This window comes from Myiozetetes cayanensis, unplaced genomic scaffold (assembly GCF_022539395.1).
Source record: "Myiozetetes cayanensis isolate MyiCay16 unplaced genomic scaffold, myiCay2020 scf43, whole genome shotgun sequence".
Classification (NCBI taxonomy): Eukaryota; Metazoa; Chordata; class Aves; order Passeriformes; family Tyrannidae; genus Myiozetetes; species Myiozetetes cayanensis.
The window spans coordinates 454,937-470,097 of record NW_026087665.1 but is presented as its reverse complement, the minus strand read 5'-3'; the positions used below and the strand labels follow the sequence as shown (position 1 = coordinate 470,097).

The following is a 15,161-nucleotide window of genomic DNA, read 5'->3' as shown; positions in this document are numbered from 1 at the left end:
TTCAGAAATAGTGTAGACAATATTTTAATGTCACCAACTGAACCCTTCAAAAACAAGAGCATATACAATTCTCACAAATGTCCAGTACCAAATTAATGTGCTGAAAGCCAATAAAAGACTGAAAGTATTAACCACAAGTCAGTTGACTCACAGGACACCCTTACTGACCAAAATCCAACCCTCCTTTGCTGGAAGGTTTCACTTTGAAAATCATGCACTGACTCTCTTCAAAGTAGATTTTCCTCTGTGTTTCTCCTGGTATTGTATATTTAATAACTTACTGTACCCCTGAGATTGCAGAACCCAAACTGTAAAACCTGGAGCAGAGGTTCATGAGTTCGTACAAACTCCTGTATTCTTTTTCAGACACTGAAAAAAAATGGTATCTTTGAATTCCTCCACCAGCTCATCAGCCTCCTCCTCTCAGCACATTTTTCCTGTGAATTTTTCTGGATGGTTTTAATTACTCAAGAAGTAAAAGATTTTTGCCATTCCAAATGTGTTCCACAGCATCAACACAGAAAGCTGATTCAAGCCCATTCCTCCTTCTTCTTGTCTCCCTCATCCAAAGCCAGATGACACCAGAAACAAGCTGGTCCAGTACCACTACAAGGGCCAAGCTGAAAAAATTCATTCCAGATATTTTTCTTACTCTTCACTGATTTCCAGTGTCATTATGTAACACATTCCACAGATCTATCCTTACATAAAACAGCTGTCAAACAGCACTTCTCTCCTTCCCATCCTTAAAACACAAGTTAGTGAAATCTTGACACATTATCTAAAGGTAGAGTTTATTTTTGAGCATCGCCCGGGGAAAGACAGCAGAAGTAAAACAAGTTATGAGGGGTAGTCACTGCTCTCAGGTTGTCACCAAAATTCCCTCAAGCCCTTCCACACCAAAACCACCACTGCAGTGCTCCCTGTGGACAAAGCTGGGATCAGTGTGGAGAAAACATGATGCAGTAAAACAGGGAAAGCCACAAAGCTGGAAAGGGGGAGGAACTGGGAAGAACACGTGCAAACTCTGCTGCTGCCAAGTTAGAATCAGCTTTCCTCCTCGCTTTCCAGGTTTCCCATTTTCCCCCTCAATGTGCCCTCACTGCAACAGTTTTCCAGAGTTCTCATTCCTTCTTCCAGTGTCTCTTCATCCCCAAAGCTGCCCTGCTCTCTCATGGCCACTGGTAAATGACTGACGTTTTTCATAGACTCTAAGGCACCAGTTGGAGCTGCCAGTTGTATTTCTGCCTTAATGTTAATGGTAGGCAACTACAGGAGGAATAAAACAGGATTTAGGCCAGGCCACTGACTCAGTTGTCATTTAATTTTATCATAAATGAAAGCTTTCCTCAATCTGTACTTATTAATTTTTTTTACTGCTTCTGTCCCTATTTCTCTCCTCACATTTTGTGTACGTGTTTTTGGTGAAGGGTGCTTTTAAGAATCTTTTTTGACCCCAGACACTGTTAAGAATGTGAACTAAGCTGAATAAAATAAGGGAGCACCTGAACCTTCAAGTGCAGCAAAAATAAATGGTCAAGTTATGTGTATATTATATTTTAACACAAGAAACAAAGAGCTTGAGAGTAGCTTTTCAGGAAACCAAACCTGAGCGTAAAATTATCATCCCAATTTCATATGCAAAAATAACTAAAAGTGTAGTTTGGAGGTCAAAAGATATTTTCTCATGGTTCTCCTTTGAATAAGGAGAACTCTAGGGATATACAATAGCAGTTTCATTTAACAGGACTGCCTTTGGCAGACAGCTACGATAAAGCTCCTAGGTATGACATATAAATACTCTTATTTTCTGTTGATATGTGTGGCATCATCTGATCTGTTGGGTTTTCAGCTCTGTTAAAATGAAAGAAACAATCTTTCCTAAACAGTTATGGTCTCCTCCCTCTCTATATGGAAAACAAGGCTTCATATGCACACAGAGATAAACAAGTAGACAGAAAAATATAATAATAATTTATATATAGATAATAATATAGACAGAAAAAAGGAAAGGTCTGTGCTCTGTCAGACAAGAATTAGGGAGCCACAAGCAGCTACTGTTTAAAAGATGGCATTTCAATCCTCCTTTCCATCACTAATAACTTTATACATTAATGGGGGCAAATGTATGGAATACCTATTACACCTCAAATTTTTAAATTATTTGGTAGGAAACTTCCAAATATCCATATTCCCCCCAAAACAACTTCAGAGTTAACACTAAAATTCTGTGCCAAAATCCCTTGAACTTCTTCCTGTCCAAAGCTAGTTAGCAATTTTGTTTCACTTATTTTGACAAGATTATTCACTACATATTCAGTCACCAGTCGTTACCCAAAAGAAGAAGGTGAATTGACACCTTCCTTTCTCCCAGTAAGTCTCAGTGGCTGTGTCTGTGCTGTGGATCCATCATCCCTGTTCCACGTGGTACAAACATGGTGGGAATTTGCTTGTAGCAACCTTGGTAACTTCACTATCATCCAGTTACATGTTATAGTGCTGTATGAAGGTGCTGTTCTGCACATAAAACCCTGTTGTGGCTGCAATAAAACTGTTTTATTTTTATTTTTCTTCATTCTCCCTGCCTGGTTTTATCCAACAGAGGCCTTTTTGTTCCAAAAATTTTACCAGGTCACATCCATAACTTGACTAAGATTTACTAACATACAGACTAACATATGTTTACTTCATTCCCTGAGGTGGCAGCAGCTGTGGAAGGGAGGGAATGTTTGGCATTTTCCTGTGACATCTCTCCCTTTGAGACGCCCAGTTAAAGGTTTGCCACCACACTGTGCCAGTGCAGTAAATGAAGCTCCAGATCCACTGAAAACAGTCCTGCTGCAGATCCAGACATTCACCTAATACAGGAAAAGTAGCTTTTAGTCTCCCTGTGCACCCATCAAGGACCAAATGAAATACCTGTGTCAGTTCCTGATAATAACAGGGTCAGCTGGGACTCCTTCACTGGTGCTGAAGATCACTCAGCTAAATGCTAATTGTGATGTCTTCTTAACAAGAACCCACCCAATGCCCTAGGACAGCTTTCAGGAAATTAAAAGAAGAAATACCTTCCTAATTAAAACTGAAATTATGCAAGGAAGAGCTCCACAGAAAAGTTCAAATCCATAGTTTTGGTGTTTGGAGTCTCTATTTCATTACTGCTCTATGATATCCGAGATCAATGTGCTTCTGCTCTGAGTGCAATCAAAGTATTCCCAAAATGCAAATTTTTGCTCTCAGAGTAAGAGATGCTTCACAGTCCTCATCACAGCTCACATGCAAAAATGTATGAAGTCTAATTTTATTTCACTTGGGACAGCTATCCAAAACATGAATGCTGGAAAGAAAGGTTTTATGCAGAGCAGCTTCGCATAAACAGCATTAAAGCAGCATTAAAGTTGCTCTGAAGTTAATGGAATGCAAAATCAGCTCACTCAGTAACTTAATCTTGGAATGCTTTAAAAAGAACTATATTTAATGATGCCATTGTTCAGTTGGAATAATTTGTGTTTAATTTCTCAGGGAAATTCGAATCTTTTTTCCCAAGCACTGATATTATTTTCTTTTTATACTTTTATCAATGGTTCAATTGCCCCTTAATCAAAAGACAATGCAAGAGGGAATATTTCTCATTCAGCAGAGCATCTTGGCTAATTTTATCACCCCATATGTGATCCCTCTGAACAGAAGTTCATACAAAGCACAATTTACTGGCGCAGGCATAACTAGACAGCCAAAAATAGAATATGCAAAACTCAGTCTGAGCGACACAACTCTTACATGCCCTTTGGGTTGGAGCTGATATTCACAATTTGATTAAACACAGGGATGCATTCAGTATTAGCAGCTAGAGAAATAATTCTGTGGACTTCATCCTGGAAACAGCTCCCCCAGGTGATTTTTACTGCATTTATTGGTGATTTAAAATGGGCTATGGAACAACACCTTGTCTCAAAGTTCAGCTTCGGTTTGTTCTAAACAATGAGTGAAATGATCTCCTCTGATATTGGAGCTGTGATTCTCGGGGGGGCTGTACCACAAGGCTTTACCTTATGATGGTGTTTAATAGCTAAAAATCACCACTAATTTTACACAGCTAACTTCAAGCAGTTATCTGATCTGCATCCAGAAATCAGAGGATTTCACCCATTTATCACTTTCACAGATCAGTCTCTGTGCATATTTTAAAAAGTACTGAGATGGTGAAATATTGACTCTTTTTAATATGCACACATAACTGATTTCAAAACAAAGAAATGGAGACAAGTCAGAGTTAAAAAACAAACAAACAAACAACAACAAACAAATTCAAAATTACATTAAGACCATTTTAGAACTACTACTGACCAGAAATTTTTCAGTTAAATGAAATTATTACCACAAGAAAAATGACAGAACATTAAACTCAATAATTCAGAGACATGACTGGAAAGTCTGATGCCTCCCCACTCAGAAACCTAAATCTGTTCTGGGATCCAGAGAGGGTGAATTGGATGAGCTCTGCTTCCCCAGGGGGCCTGAATTCCAAGGGAAAAGGGCTGGCTCCAGCCTCAGTCCACTGTGTCCCTACAGGACAGGAGAGGTGTGATCACACTGCTGGCTGCTTCCACCTGGGAGGTGGCAGCACAGCACCTTCCAGAGCTGATGGAGGGTTTGCTGATTGATTCCCTGTCCACTCGGTGTGTAGGAACTGGCTCCAGCTGCCCCGGGGGCTGCTTCTCCCCACATTGCCCTTTCCAGAGTGCCAAGCTTTAGACACTTATCCTGGCCAAACAATCCTCAGGAGCATTCATTTCAAAACCACCTTTGCTACAAGCACGCTTTGTGTATCTGTGTGAGGTTTCTCTAAACATTTTTCTTCCCAGTGTGGATTATTATTATTATTATCCAGATATTTACATAGAAAGATTTAAAGGCCGTGTGTGCTCAAGCACAGAGCACTATTTGTTTTCTGTGACTGTATTTTAAAAGACTACTTCTAAAACAAACATGAAGTGTATTCAAGACTGTATTATGTAGCTCAGCATGGAACTATAAAAAGGACAATACATATATTCATAAATTAAAAAAAAATACCTACTTGTTCAGCAACATTAAAATTCAGCTTGACCTTTCAAAGAACAAATCTATTGGAATTGCAAAATTTTTCAGTCTCTTAATTAGCTCTGTGCAGAAGAACCTAATGCCACAAGCAAAATGGATATTTCTATTCTGGCCTCCTTTACAGATTGAATTAAATACTTCTGGATGTAACTCACTTGAAACCAGAAGGAATAAAGTTCATTAACCTCACTGATTTAACCAATCCAATTTGTCATATTTGAGAATCAATTGAAAATTCTCCGACACACAGAAATCATTTTACATATATCAAGTCTCAGTAAGAACCAGTTGTGCTAACAAATTTATCTGTACCAAACCTGGGAGATTTTTAAATGTTGCATGGCCTTGTAAATGCCTACCCATAAGAAACCCCAAGCCATAAAACATACAGTTTTTGCAGCACCAGTATTTAACACTTCATAATCAACAACAGGATGTTCAGGAACCAGCATGGCTTAAAAAATCCCAGCACCTCCTTCTGCTGCGTTTTCTTTTCTTGACTTAAAAAAAAAAAAGCCTACTCACCAGAATTTTTGTAGTATAAGCACTGTTGATAGCAATTGCATTAACCAGCAGTTCCATGGTTTTGGCAGGTATAGAATCTGGGTCAGGGATCTCCTTGTAGTGGACATCACCAACGTAGGCTTGGACAACCGTCATGCGGTTGGTCGTCAGCGTGCCGGTTTTGTCGGAGCAGATGGCTGTGGCATTTCCCATCGTCTCACAGGCATCCAAGTGCCTGACCAGATTGTTATCCCTCATCATTTTCTAAGGGAAAAAAAAAAACAAAACAGCAAACCAACACAAAATTAAAAATCTTCAAGGTTTTGCTTTGCCGGATTTTTAACATCAATTATAAAAAGCGGGAGGATGTGTTTTGTGTTGATTGTGAAAACATAAAGCTCCCTAAATTAGAACTTTGGCCTGGGTCAATATTCCAAACCCTTTTTACAGACAACCAAGCTCTGATTATCCCTGAGATAATTTTGCCTTTAATAAACTGAAGTGGTTCCACAGTTGTTTGCAATATTATACATTTTAAGAAATTGCAAAGATTAGTTAAAGAAAACAAAAATAACAGCATTTTTAAAATATTATCAGTATAACAAATACTCATTTTTTTCTTAGCAATACTTGGAATGCCAGGATGCTGCAGGACACAGGTGGACTAGACATCCAGGGGAAGGGGAAAGGGAAAAGGGGAAAAAGGGGAAAAGGAGAAAAAAGGCAGAAAAGGGAAAAAAGAGGGGAACAAAAGGGGAAAAGGGGTGTCAGATGAAGGACATAAGAAGAATGAGAAAATATTTTAAAAGCAGCTACAGTCCTTATTATCAAATTCTCAGCTTTGAGATGTGGGGCTTTTCCCCCCTAATAATTATGATATTTGGGTTCCTAGAAATCCAGATATTCCTTCCTAAAGTTCATAATTTGTTTACATGCTAAATGGGAATAAACTTTACTTCATCTTCGTCTAAGATTCCCAGAATGTTTAAAGAAGTCCCATAAAGTAATCCACAAGTCCAGGGTTTTAATCCTCTTTAGCTTCCTAATAGAATCATTTACATTGACTTCAAAGAACTGCAGCTGCATTTCAGAAAAGTACTTGAAAGCTTCAGTGAAACTTTAATTTCTTTGTAAAGCGTTCCTGAAGACTTCAAATCCTTGTCAAAACTTTGTACTATTGCACAAGAAAATTTGAATACGAAATTATTCCCTATCCAAAGCCTGGGCTGTTCTCAGAATAAATTCTGCTCCATAAATTCCTTGTTCTTTGGAAATCAAATAGGTATTTCTAATACCTGATAGTCCTGCACTGTGTGGTTTTAAAGAGGTGTATTAGAAAACATATGTATTCACATTTTTGTTAGCTACTTTCAACATAAGTTTACTTTAAAACAATTTCACTCTCAATAACATTTTGAGCACATAATTTACAGACCAGGTTTCGTCACACCTGATAAAACCTGAGGGCCAACTCGCTGGTAAACTTGACCAAACAGCATTTTTCTCCCATGATTATTTTTAATGTTTCTTACCTTTACAGAATAAGCCAGAGAAATAGTGACAGCAAGTGGAAGTCCCTCAGGAACAGCAACCACGAGCACAGTAACACCAATAATGAAGAATTTAACAAAATACTGGACGTAGACAGGAGTGCACTCAGGCAACCACTGCTTCTTGTTGACCACAAACGTGTCAATGGCAAAATATAGTACCAAAATTATGACGGTGATAGCAGACATCACCAAACCTGGAACGAGAAATAATCCATTACTATAGCACAGAACACAATTAAAACCATCAGGAATTAGAAATCTGCATTGGAATTTGATGTGAAATTATTTTCTTATTCTATGTGATGTTTTTCACCAATACCAATAGTGATGTTAATGAACAAGTGTACAAGAAGAGACACTGCTATAATATAATTACAACAGCATTACATTCCAGTCCATAAAGAAACCCTGAATCCTACTGAGTCACACTGCATTCATTTTTAAGCACTGTCTTATTGCTGTCTTGAAAACTTCCCAGCCAGTCCAGTTCTCCTGGAGTTCCTCTGTCACTTAGACAAGGTTTTTTCAATTCAGTACATGATTTTGCCTGGCACAACATATACTTGTCCTTTTAACATCCACCTTTTACACATCACTAGTCTATCCATACTCAAACACTCACTTTTCTCTTTAATAAATGTATCTTAGGAGACCTGAGAAAAACAGCCTCCTACAGTTTATGTTGCTGCATAAAATACTTTAGAAAAGCCCTAGGGATGTATCTGGGTGAATAAAAGGGAGCAGTAACAGAGAATTATTCACAGAACAATTTTGAACTAAGTCTCTTGAAAATGTGATAAATACTGATGCTTCCAAGGTTTCCCTTTTCCAAGGGACATGCATGAAGTGTGTACTCTTGTGAGGAGAGATTCAAAGGAAGTAGAGACATTAATAAAAGTTTCACAGAATTCACAAAAGATCCCAAGCACTTAATATGCTCTCCCAATGGTACAGACTGCTAGGATAGCACTACTCCTCCACAATTTCATTCCTGTCTCTACTGGAGTTTTTATTTGTATAAAAAGCCTCAGCTTTGCCTCACTGTGATTACTGCTCTTTGGCAGGTTTCTGTGAAGCAGTTAAGCCTGCATTTCAGAATAAATTAATTTCTCCCTAATGGGATCATGCAGTAGAAGGAGAATACTGCGAATTTCATGTCTTGACTGCACTTTAAAAAAATTGGTAAGTTGAAGGATGCTAAGGGTGACAGGAAACAGATGAGTCAGGGAGATCATTATATGCCAGAGGATACAGGAAAATCCATTAAAATATTATACAGGCAAATACTCATGACAACACACGACATCCCCATAGATTACCCAATGACAAAGAAAAACCAAAGGAGACCATAATCAATTAATTAAATTCATGTTAGTTGCCAGGTTGTGGTAAGAAGTCCCTATACAGTCACTTTAACAGTAACATTCACGTGCCTGCTGAGATATCAGAGAACAAGAATCAAAGGAATGGAGAAAGGTACTTAATCTAGGAAGTTAAAAATCATGGGAAACAAAGGAGAAAAGCCTGAAATCAGGCACAGCATCGACTGCATATCAGGGATGATAACCACAGACTTTGAGTCACACACTCTGCAGGCAATGAGAATTGGCATCTTGGGGTTCTGTGATCAACCAACTGCAATGAAGTTAAAAAGGAAGGGGAAGGAATATGTGGGGTAGAAATCAGATTGGTGAAGAAGGGTAAGGGAAATAGAGCAGAGGTAAAGTGAGGAAGCTGTTGTAGGACCTCAGCCAAGGATCTGGAGAGAGACCAAAATCTCTTCAATAGCACTAGAAAAACAAACCTAATGAACTCTGCACCATCACAGAAGATTTTCACTTTCTACCTACATGTTGAAGAAGTGCTGCTTCCAACAGTAGGGACCAGATGGTTCTGGGTAAAAGAGTCAACACTTGTGTCATGCTTGGGTAGAAGGCAGGAACATGGATATTAAGGGAGAACAGAATGATTTCAGAATCCATAAGAGGGAAATTCTGTGGGAGTGATATTTTGAGATTATAGAGATTCTGGAACTGTGTACTTCGAAGTTCTAAGGGGAGAGGAAATTAAATATGTAATTATTGTGCTTGGGAATATTAACTATGAGAAAAGCTATGTTTCATTTTTGATTCAAATACTCATCACAATCCAAGTTGCCCAAAGCTTCTGGCTTCTTGACAGTCAAAGCTAATTTTCAGAGGAAGAAAGGTTTGTCAATACCAGGTTATATCCTTAGAACAGTTTTATGGTGACCCATTTCTAAATATTGGAGTAAAAAAGGCCTGTCCCTTTCAAAAAAAAAAAAAAATAAAATTACTTTGCAATGCTTAGGTCTCATTGACACCGTGTTTTTTGGTCAGTCCCCCAGCCATACCTGCTTTGCCTATCTGGACTGCCAGCTTGGTCAGCTTTCCCTGAAGGACAGATTTTTCTTTCTTGTGCATGTTGGATTTCTTCTTGTCCTTGTCATCTCCCTCTCCCCCTTCTGCGCTCTTCAGTGGCTGCATCTCCATGGCAGCAGCCCCGTCCTGCTGCTTGGCTGATAATGCAGAACAAAACTGTTACTCCAGAGCTGTTCTTCATCCTTTTTAGCTCTGTGTTCATACTTACTGAATTCAATCAGCAACATCTGCTGCAGGGGCTGCTTGTGACAGTGATTACCAGAATTACCCTCCACTCCCAGGGCAGGCAGGTGCCCTGTGGGACCCCTGGGGTACAGGCACATCCATGGCACACCCCACAAGGAGCAGGAAAACCATTGGGTTTATCCGTTGTTTTTGAAACCACCAATGACACTCTGTGCCATACACATACATATCACTCCATGTCTTGCAAATGACTTGGCAAGTCACAGCGTGTCAGCACTGCAGCATTTCCTAGAATAGCAGAGCCCAGATGCTTTGGCAGAGAGATGGTTTGTACTCCTCTAATTTTTGGGGTGGCACAGAATTCAATGCACCCCTGCAATCGTAATTCCAACAAAAGCATTTTGAAGGTAAGGATCATTCACCAGATGATCTGTGCTCCCTTCTCTGGGCTGCACAGGCACCTCAGTGACCAGGGGACCACGCTCTGCAAACCACTATTCTAGATAATACCAGAATTATAAAGTTTCCTTGGCATTCAGTGCTCGAGTGACTTATCCATGGGGTCTGATGCTGGTGGAATCATCACTGTCCCACAAAAAGCACACAGCATTTAAGAGCTGAGCCATCCTTTCCTGAAAGAATGCTAATACAAGGAAACTTTATTTTAGTATCATGTTTCTTAAAAGCAATGACATTGCAGTCTATATATGTGTATGTGTCTGTTTTGTACTGAACACAAGAAACTAAATAGAATGAAATGAAATAGCTTTGCTTTGACATTCATGAAGAGATTGTACAAGACCATGCTTATTTGACCTGGAAATCTAATTTGTCTAACTAACCCCAGTGATTATTCATTTAACAGCATTTTATTTGGTAGTTTTGTACCATTAGCAAATGAGTTTATCTATTTAGTTTCTGATCCATCACCTTTGTAATCTTTAGCATTATCTGAGAAGAGAAAGTTATCATTTAATTTGGTATAACCCAAAGAACTCACGATAGCTGTGTCTCACAGAATAACAAAGGAACCACCACTTTGCTTCAGAGAAAGCAAAATAGTTATTTCAATCTTCCTGAGATGGTATATTAAATAAGAAACTCCTAAGATCCTTACTCTTCCTGTTATTTGCCCTTATAATTGCCTTTTACATTGCTAAGTAACCCTTGGGCTTTAAGGTTTCCTTTTGTTATTGTTTTACCCTGTCACTTCAAAAGAAAATATGTCCATATGACACCATTAAACACAAAAGAGGATGAGACATAAAAAAAATTGGGTTGGAAAATCACTAACAATACATAGCATACGTAACTTCCACAGGAAAAATTAATTCAAATGAGCTTTGTGAGATGAAAGTAACATCTGTGAATGGCACCTTAAAAATACTGATCTCCTCTCCTGAACACCTGATATATCAAGCTTCTGAAAGTTACAATCTCTTTGGTAGGTTTTTTTTTGGTTGGGTTTGGTTGTTTAGGGTTTGTGGGGCTTTTTAACATTCTGTTTGAACAATAGGGCCATTTTCACACACAAGCACAAATCACAGGGTTTCACTTTACTTTTGAACAGAATTGGACTACATGCTAAAAATAAAATCCACCACCTCCTTAATATGAAAGAAGATTACCTTTGTTCTGGCTGTTCTCCATATTCCCATCCTGCATTTTGCCTATATGACGAAAAATTTCAACAGACAACAGACAGTAAACAATCTTCACCCAAGACAGAACATGAAAATGGGAATTCAAATAAAATGGGCAGACAAAAGCCACGAACACGTTACAGGGACGGAATCATGATCCCTTGTTTCTGCACGGTCACTTAGAACAATGGCTAACTTAACTGGACACATCCAAGGAACTGCAGTCAAATCTAGTGTTTTAACATGGTAAAGACTAAATATCAGCACATGTTTTTTGAGGAACTTGCATTATTTAAGAGGGTGAAACCAATAAAGAGAATCTAATGGAAAGCTGAATTGGAATAAGGTTCTTGAACTGATATTTCAGGGGGCTGGGAGTTAAAAAAATTGGCAGGTATAATTGTGGTCCACCAGCATACGACTTTCTTAGAATCAAATTCATTATTTTAGCAAACTGAGACAACAGAGAAATACTAGTGTTAATATATATAAAAATAAATAAAATGGTAAATCAGATATAATTTTAAAATTACATCTTCCTCAAGTGATTGTATTACTTAGCAAATTACTTCTGTAAATAGAAGTGCCAGGGGTTCATCCTATATTCAGAATTATCCTAAAGAAAGATTTACCAACTCTATCTGTAATTTCCAATTTAACATTTCGGCTACATACAGTTTTACTGCACTAAAGTCCTTAGTCATTTGTGCCTTTTTAAACTGAAAAATACTTCATTGGAAAGTGTGTTTGAAACAAAAATGGTGAAATACAAATCAGAGCATACAAAACTTTCCTATTCAGAATAACAAATGAAACTTTTCAAATGTATTCCAAATTTCTTGGTGGGATCCTTTATGAAACTTCCACAGTAATATATGATTTTATGGAAAGGACTATTCAAGTATTATAAATATTGCAATCAGCATGGGTGGCAGTCTCTTTTTGTGGTTATGTATAGTGCACAATAAAAAACGTTAAGGAAAATTAAGTTAAAACACCTTTACGGGATTGTTGTCACATTCTGGTAAGAAATGTGTCATTAGAGTTTATTAAAAAATGTGACAGCAGGTACATCTTGCCCTTCTGACTCCCACAAACATTAATTTTTTCACTCTCTGCTGGGAATAAACAGAAGCAAAATTGAATTTTTTGCACGTTTGTCTTTTCACTACATGGGAGAGCACTAAAAACAGCCTTCTCAAAAAAGATCAAAAATGGTCAAATCAGTCACAAATTTGTCACAAAGAGGCCACAGTGTCACAGTGAGAAACTCCAAAGCCCAGAACTACAGCCAAGGAAAGGACATCTCGTGACCTTTAATCACCTCAGTGCTCACCTGAATTGCTGAGTAAACCATTTACCATCCCCTGCTTGTCGATATTTCTAATTCTGTCCCCACCTTGGCTATATCATGACTTTTAAAACATCAGTATCTGTCTTCCAAAGCCTTATGCTTTGGCCCAAGACACGACTCTCTGAACCTGAGCTAAACCAAGTTCATTTGAACAGCGAAATTCCCTGGAAAATCTTTGCATTCAGGGCACACTTGGACTTGGTACCTGCCTAGTGGCTATTTTTCTTAGAAGGGGTTTTAATAAATTTACTGGAAGACATAAAGCATCTCTGGAGACTCTGATTTCTGGCTAGAGCATAAAGCCTTCCTTAGGAACTGGAAAATATTAATTTAGAGCAGACAGTCTGCTCCGTGTCCTGCTCTAGAGCTCCTTGTGCAGAGTCCAATTCAAAACCTTGAATTATAATGGAAGAATCTTTAAACTTTAAAAAAAAAAACAAACAACCAAAAAACCACCAACAACAAACAAACCACCACCAAAACCCAAACATGTCTTTCATAACTGGGAAAGACAAACAGAGGTTATTTTTCTAACTAAATCAGAGCATGTAACTTTAGGATATATATCTGCAATTTAAAAGGGGTATCATAATTATCAATTGATGTAAAAAACACCAGTTCACAAAATAAACAATCATTAACAACAATGTAAACTTAGGTACTTAAAGAATATATTCTTAATATTCTTAGCCTGCTGCATTTAGGTTATTGAGGGATGGAGGGGAAAGTCATCACAGATAATTACAGTCCAATTATTTGGAGAGAATAACAAAGAATAGGTCATTTGGGTAGTTATGATAAAGAAAAGGATGCTGTAAAGTAAACAGAATGCTTCTGTTCCAAAGAATTTTAAGGCTACACCTTGCTATAAATTATGAACAAAGGGAGAAATTAAGACAGAAATAAAGGTGATAGAATCACTACTGCTGAGAGATCCTTTCTCCTTTCAGGCAGTGCCAGGACAAGAAATGCTACCCCATCTTCGTACATGATTTAGAAATATTTAAAATATTTAGTATTTATTAATATTTTGATAATATTGTGTGGAAAAAATTTTCAAAATAGAATAAACTTTTACATAGTTCTGCAAATCTTTCCTCCTTTTCCTTTTGAATAATAAGTAAAATGAACAGTGTTTGGGCTGGAGGAATCTGAGTTTATTTTTTATCACTTTTCTAAGCAAGGAACAAAAAATCAGAATATTTGGAATGGAATTTAGAGCCCCCCTAATATAACTTGTATTCTGCAGTTGCTTTGAAGGTTTTGAGTTTGGATATGGAATGTTTTGCATGTTGTCTTTGGTTTATTACAACTTCTGGCTTTTGGAAAGAACTCATGGCACCATTACTGCCTAAGTTTTTACTAGAACAGACAAGAACTTTCAGAGAAAAGACTCCCCTTCACCTACCTCAGCTCTTTATGAAGAGCCAGTGGGACAGAATAACAAAGACCTATTGCTGGCATCAGAAATTATTTGTAAGTTGGAGGAACTGCTTGGAATAAACCAAAGAAAATAACGGAGTTACGTTCTCGTGTGCTGCGATGGAACAAAAAATGCAAAATACTCCTGTGATTTTCCAAAATGTCTCATCTTGCAAGAAAATGAGTTCAAGCCCCTTGTTGTGCCAAGTCAGTTATAGTCTGCAGCAAGAAAAACCAGGCACGTGCTGCAAATATAGATTTGGGGGCAAAGGGACATCAAACGAGTCTGAAGTGGATCATTAGGAATCCTTCCAGCACAGCCAAAGCATTCGTAAAACACAGGTTCATTAATAAAGAATAAAATCTGATTCCACTCTTTCAAATAGAAAATTTTAGCTAATTCTTCTATGGACTCACTAAATAACTTCACTTAAAATTCAGGAAATATTCTGAAATACATTAAAACTGCAAATTGCTTGGCAGGAACTGAATGGTAGTTCAGCCCATGAACCAGGATTTACAGTAGACACAAAATATTTCAGCTGAGACATTTCTCTGTGTATGTCATGGTATTTCTATACTATTTCTATATTTTCTGAATACATATTTCAGGCAGCAAATTCCTTGAAATACAAATACCAAAAAAGCCCCAAACAACCCACCTTGGAAATCCTAATTGAGGAAGGTGGCTGTGCTCTACTGGAAGGAAAACAAATTTGGGGCAATTTGTTCTACTGGAAGGAAATCAAATTTGGGATAAACAAGCTGTAAACAGTCATTGCTGCTTCCCAGATTTTAATTTTTTTAAATTACATTTACTAAATATAATGTTCTGAAATTAGGTGAGTTTTCCTGAATTACTACCTTTCTGCAAAATTTTCTGCTCTGCTTATAACCTTAACTTGTAACCTTTCAAGAACTGAACACATTGTCCATAGTTTTAAAATAGTTTTAAGAAAGAGACCTCCAACATTTTGATATATTTTCATCTCAA

The 15,161-nt window shown here is 37.7% G+C and overlaps 1 protein-coding gene across 15 annotated transcripts in view; it reads right to left on the bottom strand.

The window, feature by feature from the left end:
- Window positions 1-15,161, bottom strand: part of ATP2B2 (ATPase plasma membrane Ca2+ transporting 2) — a 406,430-nt gene that overhangs the window by 65,698 nt on the left and 325,571 nt on the right. For 13 of the 15 annotated variants that reach the window (XR_007630698.1, XM_050330693.1, XM_050330687.1 and 10 more), the window contains 4 exons: window positions 11,377-11,418; window positions 9,535-9,699; window positions 7,140-7,354; window positions 5,629-5,871 (listed from right to left, as the gene is read on the bottom strand). Coding sequence is in view for 14 of the 15 variants with exons in the window: in XM_050330693.1 (XP_050186650.1) it covers window positions 5,629-5,871; window positions 7,140-7,354; window positions 9,535-9,699; window positions 11,377-11,418 (665 nt within the window). In the remaining variant the exon portion in view is untranslated. The remainder of the gene's footprint in view (window positions 1-5,628; window positions 5,872-7,139; window positions 7,355-9,534; window positions 9,700-11,376; window positions 11,419-15,161) is intronic. The other 2 variants (XM_050330692.1, XM_050330690.1) reach the window with 1 other exon arrangement.